Raw genomic sequence first — 13,870 nt, 5'->3', positions numbered from 1 at the left:
GTACATGTAAGAAATTGTGTTATATTAGAGAAAGAAAGAGGGCAAGAGATGAAAGGCAAGACAGGGGGAAGAAGGGCAAAGGAGGTGGAAGAAAGTGAAGAGAGGCAGAAGAAAGTGCAGGAGAGGGAAAAGAGAGGAAAGAGAGGGGTAATAAAAAAAAGAGGAACGGATGGGGAAAATAAGGAAAAGCTATAAAAATAGGAGAGAGAGAAACGACTTGAGTTTTGACATAAGCACATACTGTGAAAATGGGTTGGTAGTACATGTATTGGTGTGTACCATGATAGCTGTATAGTACATGTATTGGTGTGTACCATGATAGCTGTATAGTACATGTATTGGTGTGTACCATGATAGCTGTATAGTACATGTATTGGTATGTACCATGATAGCTGTATATATTGGCAGGGAGCCCAAATCTCCAGCCTCCAGCATAGGCAGTAACGATACGATGGATCTGGATGATTATGACACGGCCGAGGAGAAAGATAGAGAAATGTAAGGAATTGTGACCTAACACCAGTTCTCTCCCTTGGTTCAGTGTGTTCAGTTGCTCTATTCTTCTCTCTTCTGCTCTGATTTTGTGTAGTTCTATAGACTAGAGTCAGTAAACAACAGCATCTAATGTATTTCTGTATCCTGCACTGCATGCCTAATTAATATTAAGTGACCTAATTAATATTAAGTGACCTAATTCTCTCAGAATGTCTCAGGGCCTAGGAGTCAACAAGAGGATCTTTCACACAAAGTGTGTTGGATCCTCCATCAGTCTAACCTTCTGATGACCTTGACCTTAGATGAGATTGTACTTGAACTTGTGTTATATAAGCAAACCAATCCATGATGACCTCTTGGTGTATTGAGGTCTATAGTTCCTCCGACTATTTCATGTAATTTGTTCAAACTATGGAAATCTTCTCTGGCTTTGCACACTCTAATCTGTTCTCTTTGTATCAATATTTATTATAATAATTAATTTTGATTAATTGTAACAGTTTGAATAATGTTTTAATTAACAGAATGGTTTGATTAATTGCAATTCTTTAATTTATTTTTCAATGCAGCATTTTTCACTGTGATGAGTGTGTAAGATGTTTAGATTTGACATGAATTAGGAACCAATAAGACGGCTCTGTTTATGACAGTTTACAGGGATAACCTGCAATAGAGACAGTGACAGGGGTTGCCTGGAATATTAGCAAGCACCAAGCAAAACAAAAAGTGAAAAACAAACAATATTGGGGGGAAAGATTTAAATTGGCTGCTGCATGCGGCATAAGCTTTCATATGTGAAGATAGAAAGACGAAGTGTGGGAGGGATGGAAGGGGTGCAGGGGTTGCTGGGAGGTAGCTAGCTTTTGTTTTGACTTGAGAAATAATGATATGATTTTAGGTATTCAAATATTTGGAGAAACAGACAAATATGATTATAGGCATACAATTACAAGTAAATGTATGTTGTTTTTGCATGTACTGTTGTAATAATCATTAGATTGGTAGATGAGATGAAAAGAAGATTGGGTTTTGGAGATGAAATTTTTGACCCAGAAAGGTTGACCTTAATTATGTAGTTATAAAAGAGGAATGAACTTAATTATTGTGCAAGGAAGTTGGACTTCATTATGTAGACAACTTAGTTTTATTTACCTTCTGAGCAAGGAGGCTTAACTTGACTATTGAGTAAAAAGTGTGGACTTGACTATTGGGTAATAAGGTAGGAACTGATTATTGAGTAAGGAAAGAAGACGGGTTATTGAGAAAGGAGGAGTTGACTTTACTTTGAGTATTAAGGCATGTGGACTTGACTATTGAGTAAGAAGGATGGACTTGATAATAGAATATTAGGCAGTGTGGACTTGACTATTGATTAAGGAGAACTATTTAGCATAAAGAATTGTGGACCTGACTTTTGAGTAATGGTAATTGACTTAACTATTGAGTTAGGAGTATGGACTTGACTATTGAGTAAGGTTAGGTGACATAACTATTGAGTAAAGGGGGGTTGATTATTGAGTAAGAAGGATAGACTTGACTATTGAGTAAAGAGGGTAAACTTGAATTATTGGGTATTAAGAGGTGTGGATTTGACTATTGGGTAAGGATGAGTAACTTAACTATTGAGTAAGTAGGATGGACTTGACTATTGAGTAAGGATAATGGATAAATAATTGAGAAAGGAGCATGGACTTGACTATTAAGTAAGAATAGTGTACTTAACTATTGAGTAGGGGGGTTGACTATTGAGTAAGGAGGATGGACTTGGCTATCGAGAAAGAGGTTTAACTTGACCTTTAAGTTAGTAGGGTGGACTTGACTTTTATATAACATGGTAAACTTGACTATTTGGAAGGAGGGTTGACTTGACTATTGAGTAAGGAGGGTGGAATTGACTACTGAGTAAGTATATGTGACTTAATAAATGAATTAGGAGGATGGACTTGACCTTTAAATTAGGAGGATGGACTTGACCTTTAAATTAGGAGGATGGACTTGACTTTTATATAATATTGTTAGCTTTACTATTTGGAAGGACGGTTGACTTGACTTATGAGTAAAGAGGGTGGACTTGATTTTTCGAGGAATATAAGATTGACTGACAAAGAGACACAAGCAGTAGACAGGCTCTGATGGCCTCCTTTCTCTTCCAGTGATCTTAAGTACCACAGATCACGTAGTGTTCACACCGGATTTCTGGCCATGGACCGAGCAGACAGGTAGGCATGGCAACGGGGACACAGTGCATGCTACCATGGCAACATCACAGCTATGTAGCTAGATTTCTTTATACTAACCGTGATATTATCCTAGTTACCATGACATCTTTTGCTTTGCTAAATTCATTAATACCCTCCTCCTTTGCCTGAAGAGTTTAACATTTTATAAAGGAAAATTGAAACTAAAAAGGGGTAAATAATGAAATTTTTTATACATATTTGATAAAAAGTTAGAAAGAAAACACCACTCAATACCAGAGTAAGTTTAAGCAGCAACAACATGAAGTATTTGATGCATCAGATATACTCTCTTAAACTGTCTGTGTGCATTAATGATCATATATATTCTACATCAACCTCATTATCAATTCTCAATTTAAAATCAAAGTTTTGAAGTTAAAAGATAGATTTTATTATTTGATAAAAAGTATCACAGAATTTATTTAGAAAAGGAAAGTCCGTTTTGCATTGATATAACCTATGACTATTTGAGTTGAGTTAGTTTGGATTGTTTTGTGTGAGGATGTAATCTTAGCTGCACCGCTAGGTGTGTGCAGTACACACTGTACTGACAATGCATGTGATGGTATTGGGTCATTTTACTTCAGGAAAATAGATCTAGTTTTCCGTAAACGGGCGGGATCGGACAGCAAATTCCTGGAGAGGGGGAGGTAAGTCAGGTCACATGACTGTCATGTGACTGTCATGTGATCAGCCTAGGCATGCCTTGGCTTTGTGGATGAGATGTTAGACTGCTGTGCTTAGCTGTGATCAGAAGTAAATACACTTATAATAACTTCTCCTGTGTGGTCTTACTCATGTGTGATCATACTCAGTCATACTCAGTCATGTTGGTTGTAATCGGCCCATGTGGTTATACTCAAGTCCTGTGTGGTTTGGCTGTGTGGATCCTATAGACTGTTGGTAGAGGTGTCAGAAATAAAAGCCTTAAGGCGCTTTGCTTCTGATATTTCATGTCTTTTTTTTTCATTTTATTATTTTAAATAGTTAGATCTCTTTCCCTAGGCACTTAAAATTACTAGGCAAAACCTTGATTTTTTGTGACCTCTCAAAGTTTTAGCATGCAACATTTAATCATCGTTTCAAAGTGTTTTTTTTTTTTAATTTGATTTACAATTTCCATGCTACTTATTTTTTTGAAACCATGTTATTCCAGGGAAAATCCAAAAAGTTCCAACTCCAAAAAAAGCCTGGTAAAGAAACCCTGAATTTTTGGGAGTTTAAAAGATTGAAATGCAAATAGATATTAATGAATAATTCTTTATGAAAAATTATTTAAAATTGAGGAACTTTTCATGTGTTGTTAATTAACTCCTTTGGCGTATTGTGGTTGGGTCTGATCCTGTATTATAAGAACATCTTTTCAATCTGAACAGGATTCACAACTGTTTCAGAATAAACCCTACATGCTGTAGCCAAACTCTTCTTTGCATGCTGATTGCTATTTATTGCCTTTTTTTATATATTTTATGCATGGAAATATTGTGTTTTCATTAAAATAAAGAACTTGCTCTTTCAACCTTATTCCAATATCTAAACCAAAAAATTGATAAAATTCAAAGTGTTCTAGAAATTTCAGTTTAAAGATTTTTTAGTACACTATTATTTTTGCTGCATTAATACTTTGTCACTGTAATTCTGTCACCGGATGATTGAAATACATGTAATAGATTCTTTGTTAACTCTGCGATTGGTCTACTTCAGGATTTTGAATAAATTTGATTTCAGGGAAGCACTCAGACAGTTATATGGTGTATTACATTAGGTTTACAATGAGTTCAGACATCTCTCTAAAACCAGTCTGCTTCCTGATCACCTAACTGACCTCCTTTCACTGAAGAGCTCTGATTAATTTACCTTTGTAGCTAATGGTTTTTCCTATGGCTTAATGGCTTGCTTTTTCCCTAATCATGGTTGAATTATGATCTGCTGTATTGAACAGATCAGCCACACTGTCCATGCATCACTTTGTCTAAGACTTTACCTTATCAATCACAGTTCTATTGGATATAAATCAATGTCATCTATTTTCTTATAAATGAGAGGACAATTTTATTACAATTATGTAAAGGGAACAGCATGTACTGTATTCAGGTATGTTGTTTTAATTTACAATGTATCATGCATTGCAGATACATCCGTTTGCAACAAATTTCACTTTATTTATTATTATTTTTTTTTTAAGTAAACAAGATGATCAAAAAAGATGCAACATTGGATAAATACTTTCACCTATTTATAAATCATTGTATCTAACTCTTGTGTACAAAGTTTATTTCAGTAACTGTAAATGTAATTTAGATGGAGAATTTTGTAGAATTTTGTAGTTTATAAAAGATCTTCTATAATTTTTCAAGAAGAATTTCATTTGAAAAGTAGTAATGATGCGTACGGTTAGACATTTACCGAAGTCACCAGTATGATATCTCCCAGGGCTGGGACTAACACCGACTGATAACTTGTCATTTATAAAGTATTGCTTTTAACAAGGATAACTCCAGAACTAACATTAAGTACTGTGGAATCATTGCTTTTTCTTCAGGGCTTTAACATTCCCACAAACTTCTCATTAGCATTTATTTCGTTTAGATAATGTTCCAATATAGTTCCACAAACCTTCATGGTTTCTTCCTTGTTACCCATTAACATCCCTCCTCACGAAAAAAAATGTTTCCACAGTACTAGTATAACATCAAAGTTGATAAAGTATTACTTGTTGTAGAAATTGTTTTAAAGTCAGTCAATTATTAAATGCAGTAAGAATGCATGTGGAGCAGATAGGATACTGTAATATTAAAGCTTTACTAACTAGAATCTGGAAATCAGGGTATTGGAGTCACTGCTTGTTTTGTGTATGTCACATGATCAGAATGCTTGTATGTGATTGGCTGTTATTTACAGGTCACCATCGCCACTCACTCGATCCCCCTCGCCTATGGTTCTGGAGGGGTTGACCTACAGGTAACCATGGTAACGTGGTGTAGTCGTGGTGCCTGCTGCCTCTCTTTGACTCACCGTTTGGTTTTAACTTTCTGTAGCAGGGATCTAATCATATCGTGCATGCTTCATATCTTGGTCCTCTGAAGTCTGACAAAAAAAGGGCCCCATGCAGGAAATTCATTCAGGACCTTTTTTATGAGCATTATAATGGGTGCCCTCTTTGTCCCAGACTGTCAGACTTCTATGGACGTTGTTTATCACACTAAACTTGAAGCTACTGTCTGTCAGCTACTGTCTGTCAGTACAACTGTGTAGACTGTGCTGCACTAATTTTTTCTCTTCCTTTTCTGTTGTAGTTATTTATTTCAAGATACTAACTTTATCACTTAATATTGATGGCTTATAATGACTTATACCTGGTAAATTTTTGTGTGTTCTGGTATGAGATACCAATAGTATTATACTCATCTTGGCTGTTCTCTGCATATTTTCTAATAGTCACAAAACTCACTTCAAAACTATTATTTCCTTTTCAGAATCCCATTCATTCATAACTTTATTTCCTCCAATATATAAACTGAGATATGACAACATGCAACTAAATTTAATTGGATAACAACTCACATTAAAATGATTTAGTTTCAAAATTCACATAAAATTTCATATTCATGAAACTTTTTATTACATTACCGTAGGTATAGATGAAAAATAATCATCTTTCTAAAGCAAATATTGCTTTCACCAGATTGGTAATATCTTTTGAACTTTTACTCTTAACATCAAACATATTACAGTTAAAATTTATGTAAATTACCTACAAATTTTACCTTTAACTCTTTGTTCTTAATGTTTGTAAAAGTCATTGAGCTTTGATTTAGATACATTTGGTTGATGAAACATTTTATTTTTCATTTGTTCATTTAATCGAGATGTTGTGGCATTGTATGTTTTCCAACAGACACAAGTTTTACCTCTATGCTATGACCATTGTTTACTCAGAATTCATATATCGAAGTAGCTATAGACACATTTTTTTTCTTCATTTTTGTCATGTTTACCTTCACTTAGCTTTGTTTTAGAAAACACTTGTTGTTTTCCTTATATATATCTCATCAACAATAGTTACACTGTTTGACAGTAATGAATTTTGGTCAAGGTCATTGTTTCTACCTATTGAGAGGTCAGTACTTTTACTTTCAGTTCTGATGCAGGGAGTTCGGGTATGTCTGGGAGCTCGAGTATGCTGAATCTGTCGCCGGACATTGGGGACATGGATCACAACTCCCACGATTCCTCAGGACTGGGCGGGTTCTATCTGCTGAGGAAAGACTCGGAGCGTCGCATCACGCTGGTTCACATCCTCACCAAAGACATGGAACAGGTAGGTCAAGGTTACACCTATTAATTCTCACCTGTCTGTCTACCTGTACTCTGTCACCAGTTTGAGAGATGTAATGTTTTGTTACCTCCAGATGTTTGAGAGATGTGATGTATTGTTACCTCCAGATGTTTGAGAGATGTGATGTATTGTTACCTCCAGATGTTTGAGAGATGTGATGTATTGTTACCTCCAGATGTTTGAGAGATGTGATGTATTGTTACCTCCAGATGTTTGAGAGATGTGATGTATTGTTACCTCCAGATGTTTGAGAGATGTGATGTATTGTTACCTCCAGATGTTTGAGAGATGTGATGTTCTATTACCTCCAGATGTTTGAGAGATGTGATGTATTGTTACCTCCAGATGTTTGAGAGACGTGATGTATTGTTACCTCCAGATGTTTGAGAGATGTGATGTATTGTTACCTCCAGATGTTTGAGAGATGTGATGTATTGTTACCTCCAGGTGTTTGAGAGATGTGATGTATTGTTACCTCCAGATGTTTGAGAGATGTGATGTATTGTTACCTCTGGATGTTTGAGAGATGTGATGTTTTGTTACCTCCAGATGTTTGAGAGATGTGATGTTTTGTTACCTCCAGATGTTTGAGAGATGTGATGTATTGTTACCTCCAGATGTTTGAGAGATGTGATGTATTGTTACCTCCAGATGTTTGAGAGATGTGATGTATTGTTACCTCCAGATGTTAGAGAGATGTGATGTATTGTTACCTCCAGATGTTTGAGAGATGTGATGTATTGTTACCTCCAGATGTTAGAGAGATGTGATGTATTGTTACCTCCAGGTGTTAGAGAGATGTGATGTATTGTTACCTCCAGATGTTTGAGAGATGTGATGTTTTGTTACCTCCAGATGTTTGAGAGATGTGATGTATTGTTACCTCCAGATGTTTGAGAGATGTGATGTATTGTTACCTCCAGATGTTTGAGAGATGTGATGTATTGTTACCTCCAGATGTTAGAGAGATGTGATGTTTTGTTACCTCCAGATGTTTGAGAGATGTGATGTATTGTTACCTCCAGATGTTTGAGAGATGTGATGTATTGTTACCTCCAGATGTTAGAGAGATGTGATGTATTGTTACCTCCAGATGTTTGAGAGATGTGATGTATTGTTACCTCCAGATGTTTGAGAGATGTGATGTATTGTTACCTCCAGATGTTTGAGAGATGTGATGTATTGTTACCTCTGGATGTTTGAGAGATGTGATGTTTTGTTACCTCCAGATGTTTGAGAGATGTGATGTTTTGTTACCTCCAGATGTTTGAGAGATGTGATGTATTGTTACCTCCAGGTGTTTGAGAGATGTGATGTATTGTTACCTCCAGATGTTTGAGAGATGTGATGTATTGTTACCTCCAGATGTTAGAGAGATGTGATGTATTGTTACCTCTGGATGTTTGAGAGATGTGATGTATTGTTACCTCCAGATGTTTGAGAGATGTGATGTATTGTTACCTCCAGATGTTTGAGAGATGTGATGTATTGTTACCTCTGGATGTTTGAGAGATGTGATGTTTTGTTACCTCCAGATGTTTGAGAGATGTGATGTTTTGTTACCTCCAGATGTTTGAGAGATGTGATGTATTGTTACCTCCAGGTGTTTGAGAGATGTGATGTATTGTTACCTCCAGATGTTTGAGAGATGTGATGTTCTATTACCTCCAGATGTTTGAGAGATGTGATGTATTGTTACCTCCAGATGTTTGAGAGATGTGATGTATTGTTACCTCCAGATGTTTGAGAGACGTGATGTATTGTTACCTCCAGGTGTTTGAGAGACGTGATGTATTGTTACCTCCAGATGTTTGAGAGATGTGATGTATTGTTACCTCCAGATGTTTGAGAGATGTGATGTATTGTTACCTCCAGATGTTTGAGAGATGTGATGTTCTGTTACCTCCAGGTGTTTGAGAGATGTGATGTATTGTTACCTCCAGATGTTTGAGAGATGTGATGTTCTGTTACCTCCAGATGTTTGAGAGATGTGATGTTTTGTTACCTCCAGATGTTTGAGAGATGTGATGTTTTGTTACCTCCAGATGTTTGAGAGATGTGATGTATTGTTACCTCCAGATGTTTGAGAGATGTGATGTATTGTTACCTCCAGATGTTTGAGAGATGTGATGTATTGTTACCTCCAGATGTTAGAGAGATGTGATGTTTTGTTACCTCCAGATGTTTGAGAGATGTGATGTATTGTTACCTCCAGATGTTTGAGAGATGTGATGTATTGTTACCTCCAGATGTTAGAGAGATGTGATGTATTGTTACCTCCAGATGTTTGAGAGATGTGATGTATTGTTACCTCCAGATGTTTGAGAGATGTGATGTATTGTTACCTCCAGATGTTTGAGAGATGTGATGTATTGTTACCTCTGGATGTTTGAGAGATGTGATGTTTTGTTACCTCCAGATGTTTGAGAGATGTGATGTTTTGTTACCTCCAGATGTTTGAGAGATGTGATGTATTGTTACCTCCAGGTGTTTGAGAGATGTGATGTATTGTTACCTCCAGATGTTTGAGAGATGTGATGTTCTATTACCTCCAGATGTTTGAGAGATGTGATGTATTGTTACCTCCAGATGTTTGAGAGATGTGATGTATTGTTACCTCCAGATGTTTGAGAGACGTGATGTATTGTTACCTCCAGGTGTTTGAGAGACGTGATGTATTGTTACCTCCAGATGTTTGAGAGATGTGATGTATTGTTACCTCCAGATGTTTGAGAGATGTGATGTATTGTTACCTCCAGATGTTTGAGAGATGTGATGTTCTGTTACCTCCAGGTGTTTGAGAGATGTGATGTATTGTTACCTCCTGATGTTTGAGAGATGTGATGTATTGTTACCTCCAGATGTTTGAGAGATGTGATGTTTTGTTACCTCCAGATGTTTGAGAGATGTGATGTATTGTTACCTCCAGATGTTAGAGAGATGTGATGTTTTGTTACCTCCAGATGTTTGAGAGATGTGATGTATTGTTACCTCCAGATGTTTGAGAGATGTGATGTATTGTTACCTCCAGATGTTAGAGAGATGTGATGTATTGTTACCTCCAGATGTTTGAGAGATGTGATGTATTGTTACCTCCAGATGTTTGAGAGATGTGATGTATTGTTACCTCCAGATGTTTGAGAGATGTGATGTATTGTTACCTCTGGATGTTTGAGAGATGTGATGTTTTGTTACCTCCAGATGTTTGAGAGATGTGATGTTTTGTTACCTCCAGATGTTTGAGAGATGTGATGTATTGTTACCTCCAGGTGTTTGAGAGATGTGATGTATTGTTACCTCCAGATGTTTGAGAGATGTGATGTTCTATTACCTCCAGATGTTTGAGAGATGTGATGTATTGTTACCTCCAGATGTTTGAGAGATGTGATGTATTGTTACCTCCAGATGTTTGAGAGACGTGATGTATTGTTACCTCCAGGTGTTTGAGAGACGTGATGTATTGTTACCTCCAGATGTTTGAGAGATGTGATGTATTGTTACCTCCAGATGTTTGAGAGATGTGATGTATTGTTACCTCCAGATGTTTGAGAGATGTGATGTTCTGTTACCTCCAGGTGTTTGAGAGATGTGATGTATTGTTACCTCCTGATGTTTGAGAGATGTGATGTATTGTTACCTCCAGATGTTTGAGAGATGTGATGTTTTGTTACCTCCAGATGTTTGAGAGATGTGATGTATTGTTACCTCCAGATGTTTGAGAGATGTGATGTATTGTTACCTCCAGATGTTTGAGAGATGTGATGTATTGTTACCTCCAGATGTTTGAGAGATGTGATGTATTGTTACCTCCAGATGTTTGAGAGATGTGATGTATTGTTACCTCCAGATGTTTGAGAGATGTGATGTATTGTTACCTCCGGATGGCTTGGTATTAAGATCAACAGTTCTTGATCATCAAATCATGTTTCATCTTCATTTACAGATTTGTGAGACCTGGCTTCAGTTCTTACACAAGGATGCCACAATATCCAACCCCAAGCTCTGTGTGGTAAGTGTATAAAGTCCACATCAGCTTTTGTGTTAGTACAAAATAATTACATGATCTAAGTTTTATAATATTTGCTAAGTGTGATATTTTGGTTGATAGTCAGTACAGCTATATCAGATCTGTAGACTGTCCATAGTGTGTGTACTAATTAATCTCTGGACATTACAGATTTGTTTTTACTTATCTATTGCTAGGAACATTTACGATGGATGCTGGTCAGTCTAAAGAACTACATCTCGGATCCCAACTGTAAACACTGCATCAAGGACACCCTCGGTACGGCCTACTTCTGTACCTCTCTATGTGGCTTATAGCCCATTAGTTACGTAGCACCTTAATTGCTCTCTGTAAAAGAGGATTTGATTGATTACTGAGAATTAATGTACCATAAGTACACCTGTATCTTACAAACCGAGATGAAGTAGCTGATGATCTGATTTATTTCAGAACAATTGCGGCAGGCGGTGGACTTTGATGCAGCAGCTTTGATGGAGATTCAGCTAGCCCTCTATGTGTTCCATGAAGCAGTGCGTACAGTTTATCAGTTTTCTTTAGTATCCTTGATCTGATATATTTATGAATAATTGATCTTTACAGCAACCAACAGCAAATTGTTTTATTAAGAGCTAGACTAAGTACTGTATGTACATGATGTATACAGGGTTAGTTTTGCCCTGTGTTATTTTCACCCTTCTACACTTGGAAATGGTTTCGCCTTGTCTTGAATTCGTACAGATGCAATTGTGTGAAAAGAGATTTTCTTTGCAAGAATGAAATTTGCTCAGTCTTAAATTTGCTCTCTGACAACAAGGGTGAAAGGGGCTAAACTAAAACAAGGGCAAATGTTTCCCTGCTAATACAGTGTTTTCAGTAGAGGTCAAGATTCATTTGAGGAAAAACCTTCGGGCTTTATGGGATTTGATCATGTGACCATCCCGTATTTATATCCCGATATATGTCCAAAAATGATACCTTATTTCTTAACTGTATGACATTTTGTAGGTCAGTAAGTAATATATATACATATACATGTATGACATTTTGTAGGTCAGTAAGTAATGTATATACATATACATGTATGACATTTTGTAGGTCAGTAAGTAATGTATATACATATACATGTATGACATTTTGTAGGTCAGTAAGCATCTAAAGAGTCACAGCATCCAGCCCCACTGGATGTTTGCCCTTGACAACTTACTGAGGGGAGCAGTGCAGGAGGCCATTATGATCCTTTCTCCAGGTATGTCATGTGAGTGGAGCAAGTAGTACTGTAGAATAAAATCCCTCTTATGATCTTACTTATTACTTGCCATGTACCGAGTGAGGTTTAGAATAAAATCCTTCTTATAATCTGGTTATTTGGTGGTATTGGGACTTGTTTGAAGTTTATTATGAATTGTTTAGATCTGGGAGCAAACATCGCCGGATCCAAGGAGGAAGAGATTGAGACGTCAGGAGTTCCGTCCACAAACTCAGGAAAGTCAGCCTTGTTGTATCGTAGTTCAGCCGTCTCAGAGCTACAGAACCAGCTGGAGAGTATACAGGAAGAAAACATGCAGTAAGTATCAGGCCAAACAGGAAGTAGGTCATACAGTGTCATGTTGTACAGGAAGAAAACATGCAGTAAGTATCAGGCCAGAGAGGAAGTAGGTCATGCAGTGTCATGTTGTACAGGAAGAAAACATGCAGTTAGTATCAGGCCAAACAGGAAGAAGGTCATGCAGTGTCATGTTGTACAGGATGTAAACATGCAGTAACTATCAGGCCAGAGAGGAAGTAGGTCATGCAGTGTCATGTACAGGAAGAAAACATGCAGTAAGTATGCCAAACAGGAAGTAGGTCATGCAGTGTCATGTTGTACAGGAAGAAAACATGCAGTAAGTAACAGGCCAAACAGGAAGTAGGTCATGCAGTGTCATGTTGTACAGGATGTAAACATGCAGTAACTATCAGGCCAGAGAAGAAGTAGGTCATGCAGTGTCATGTACAGGAAGAAAACATGCAGTAAGTATCACGTCACACAAGAAGTAGGTCATGCAGTGTCATGTTGTACAGGAAGTAAACATGCAGTAACTATCAAGTCATACAGGAAGACTTAGTATGTCATGAAGTTAGTGTCATGTTATACAGGAAGTGTCCATGCAGAAGATGGAAGGTCATAAAGAAAGTAGGTTATACAGGTAGAAAAGATTTGGAAGTACTGGTGAACTTTCTGTTGATATTATGGTAGTAATGATGCATATGATCTCAATGGCAATTTCAACTTTAATTATATCTATTAATGTCCTGAGCATACCTTGCTTGCTGTTTAAGGCTGACTTTGTGTTTTCTAGGTTGCTTCAGCAACTGGTGGATGTAAACAGGATGTATGGTGATGTTTTACGTAAAACAATAGAGGAGAAGAAGACACATCTAGAGAACATGCAGTAAGCCACATTATGATTCAACAACCAAATAATCAGAACACATTTAACACAATCCAAATCAAAAAAGGAAAATCAAAATTCCTTTTTTTTGACCCCGTTTTTCATATCTGCATCCATATACACCCCTTTTTGCCAAAAATAAGCCTTTACAAGTCAAAGTTATGGAATTTTCCTCAATCATTGACATTTAAATGCTTTACACAGGCATTTAAAATGAGTAACGTTCCTCTTATTCTTATAAAAACTTATGAAGCATCAGAGGAACGTTCCTCTTTTCACTTCAACAGAAATCTTCACAAAGAATATGAGGAACGTTCCTCTTTTCACTTTAACAGAAATCTTCACAAAGAATCTGAGG

At 36.8% G+C, this 13,870-nt stretch overlaps 1 protein-coding gene and 1 long non-coding RNA gene across 12 annotated transcripts in view; one reads left to right on the top strand and one right to left on the bottom strand.

Annotated features, from left to right (window-relative positions):
* LOC128183040 (mitogen-activated protein kinase kinase kinase 15-like) overlaps positions 1-13,870 on the top strand; it is a 39,207-nt gene that overhangs the window by 13,855 nt on the left and 11,482 nt on the right. For 2 of the 11 annotated variants that reach the window (XM_052851851.1, XM_052851850.1), the window contains exons 27-37: positions 409-498; positions 2,649-2,714; positions 3,323-3,385; positions 5,637-5,696; positions 6,876-7,056; positions 11,018-11,083; positions 11,278-11,359; positions 11,531-11,610; positions 12,221-12,326; positions 12,491-12,644; positions 13,420-13,512. In XM_052851851.1, the coding sequence (XP_052707811.1) occupies positions 409-498; positions 2,649-2,714; positions 3,323-3,385; positions 5,637-5,696; positions 6,876-7,056; positions 11,018-11,083; positions 11,278-11,359; positions 11,531-11,610; positions 12,221-12,326; positions 12,491-12,644; positions 13,420-13,512 (1,041 nt within the window). The remainder of the gene's footprint in view (positions 1-408; positions 499-2,648; positions 2,715-3,322; positions 3,386-5,636; positions 5,697-6,875; positions 7,057-11,017; positions 11,084-11,277; positions 11,360-11,530; positions 11,611-12,220; positions 12,327-12,490; positions 12,645-13,419; positions 13,513-13,870) is intronic. The other 9 variants (XM_052851855.1, XM_052851854.1, XM_052851853.1 and 6 more) reach the window with 9 other exon arrangements.
* On the bottom strand, positions 2,323-2,640 carry LOC128183043 (uncharacterized). Its single transcript, XR_008243523.1, has 2 exons — positions 2,496-2,640; positions 2,323-2,443 (listed from the first exon to the last, which is right to left on the bottom strand). It is a non-coding gene; the product is annotated as an uncharacterized LOC128183043 (long non-coding RNA).

The sequence above is a fragment of the Crassostrea angulata genome, chromosome 5, assembly GCF_025612915.1.
Source record: "Crassostrea angulata isolate pt1a10 chromosome 5, ASM2561291v2, whole genome shotgun sequence".
Taxonomy (NCBI): domain Eukaryota; kingdom Metazoa; phylum Mollusca; class Bivalvia; order Ostreida; family Ostreidae; genus Magallana; species Magallana angulata.
The sequence above is the reverse complement of the archived record's forward strand: the minus strand, read 5'-3'. Positions and strand labels throughout refer to the sequence as shown.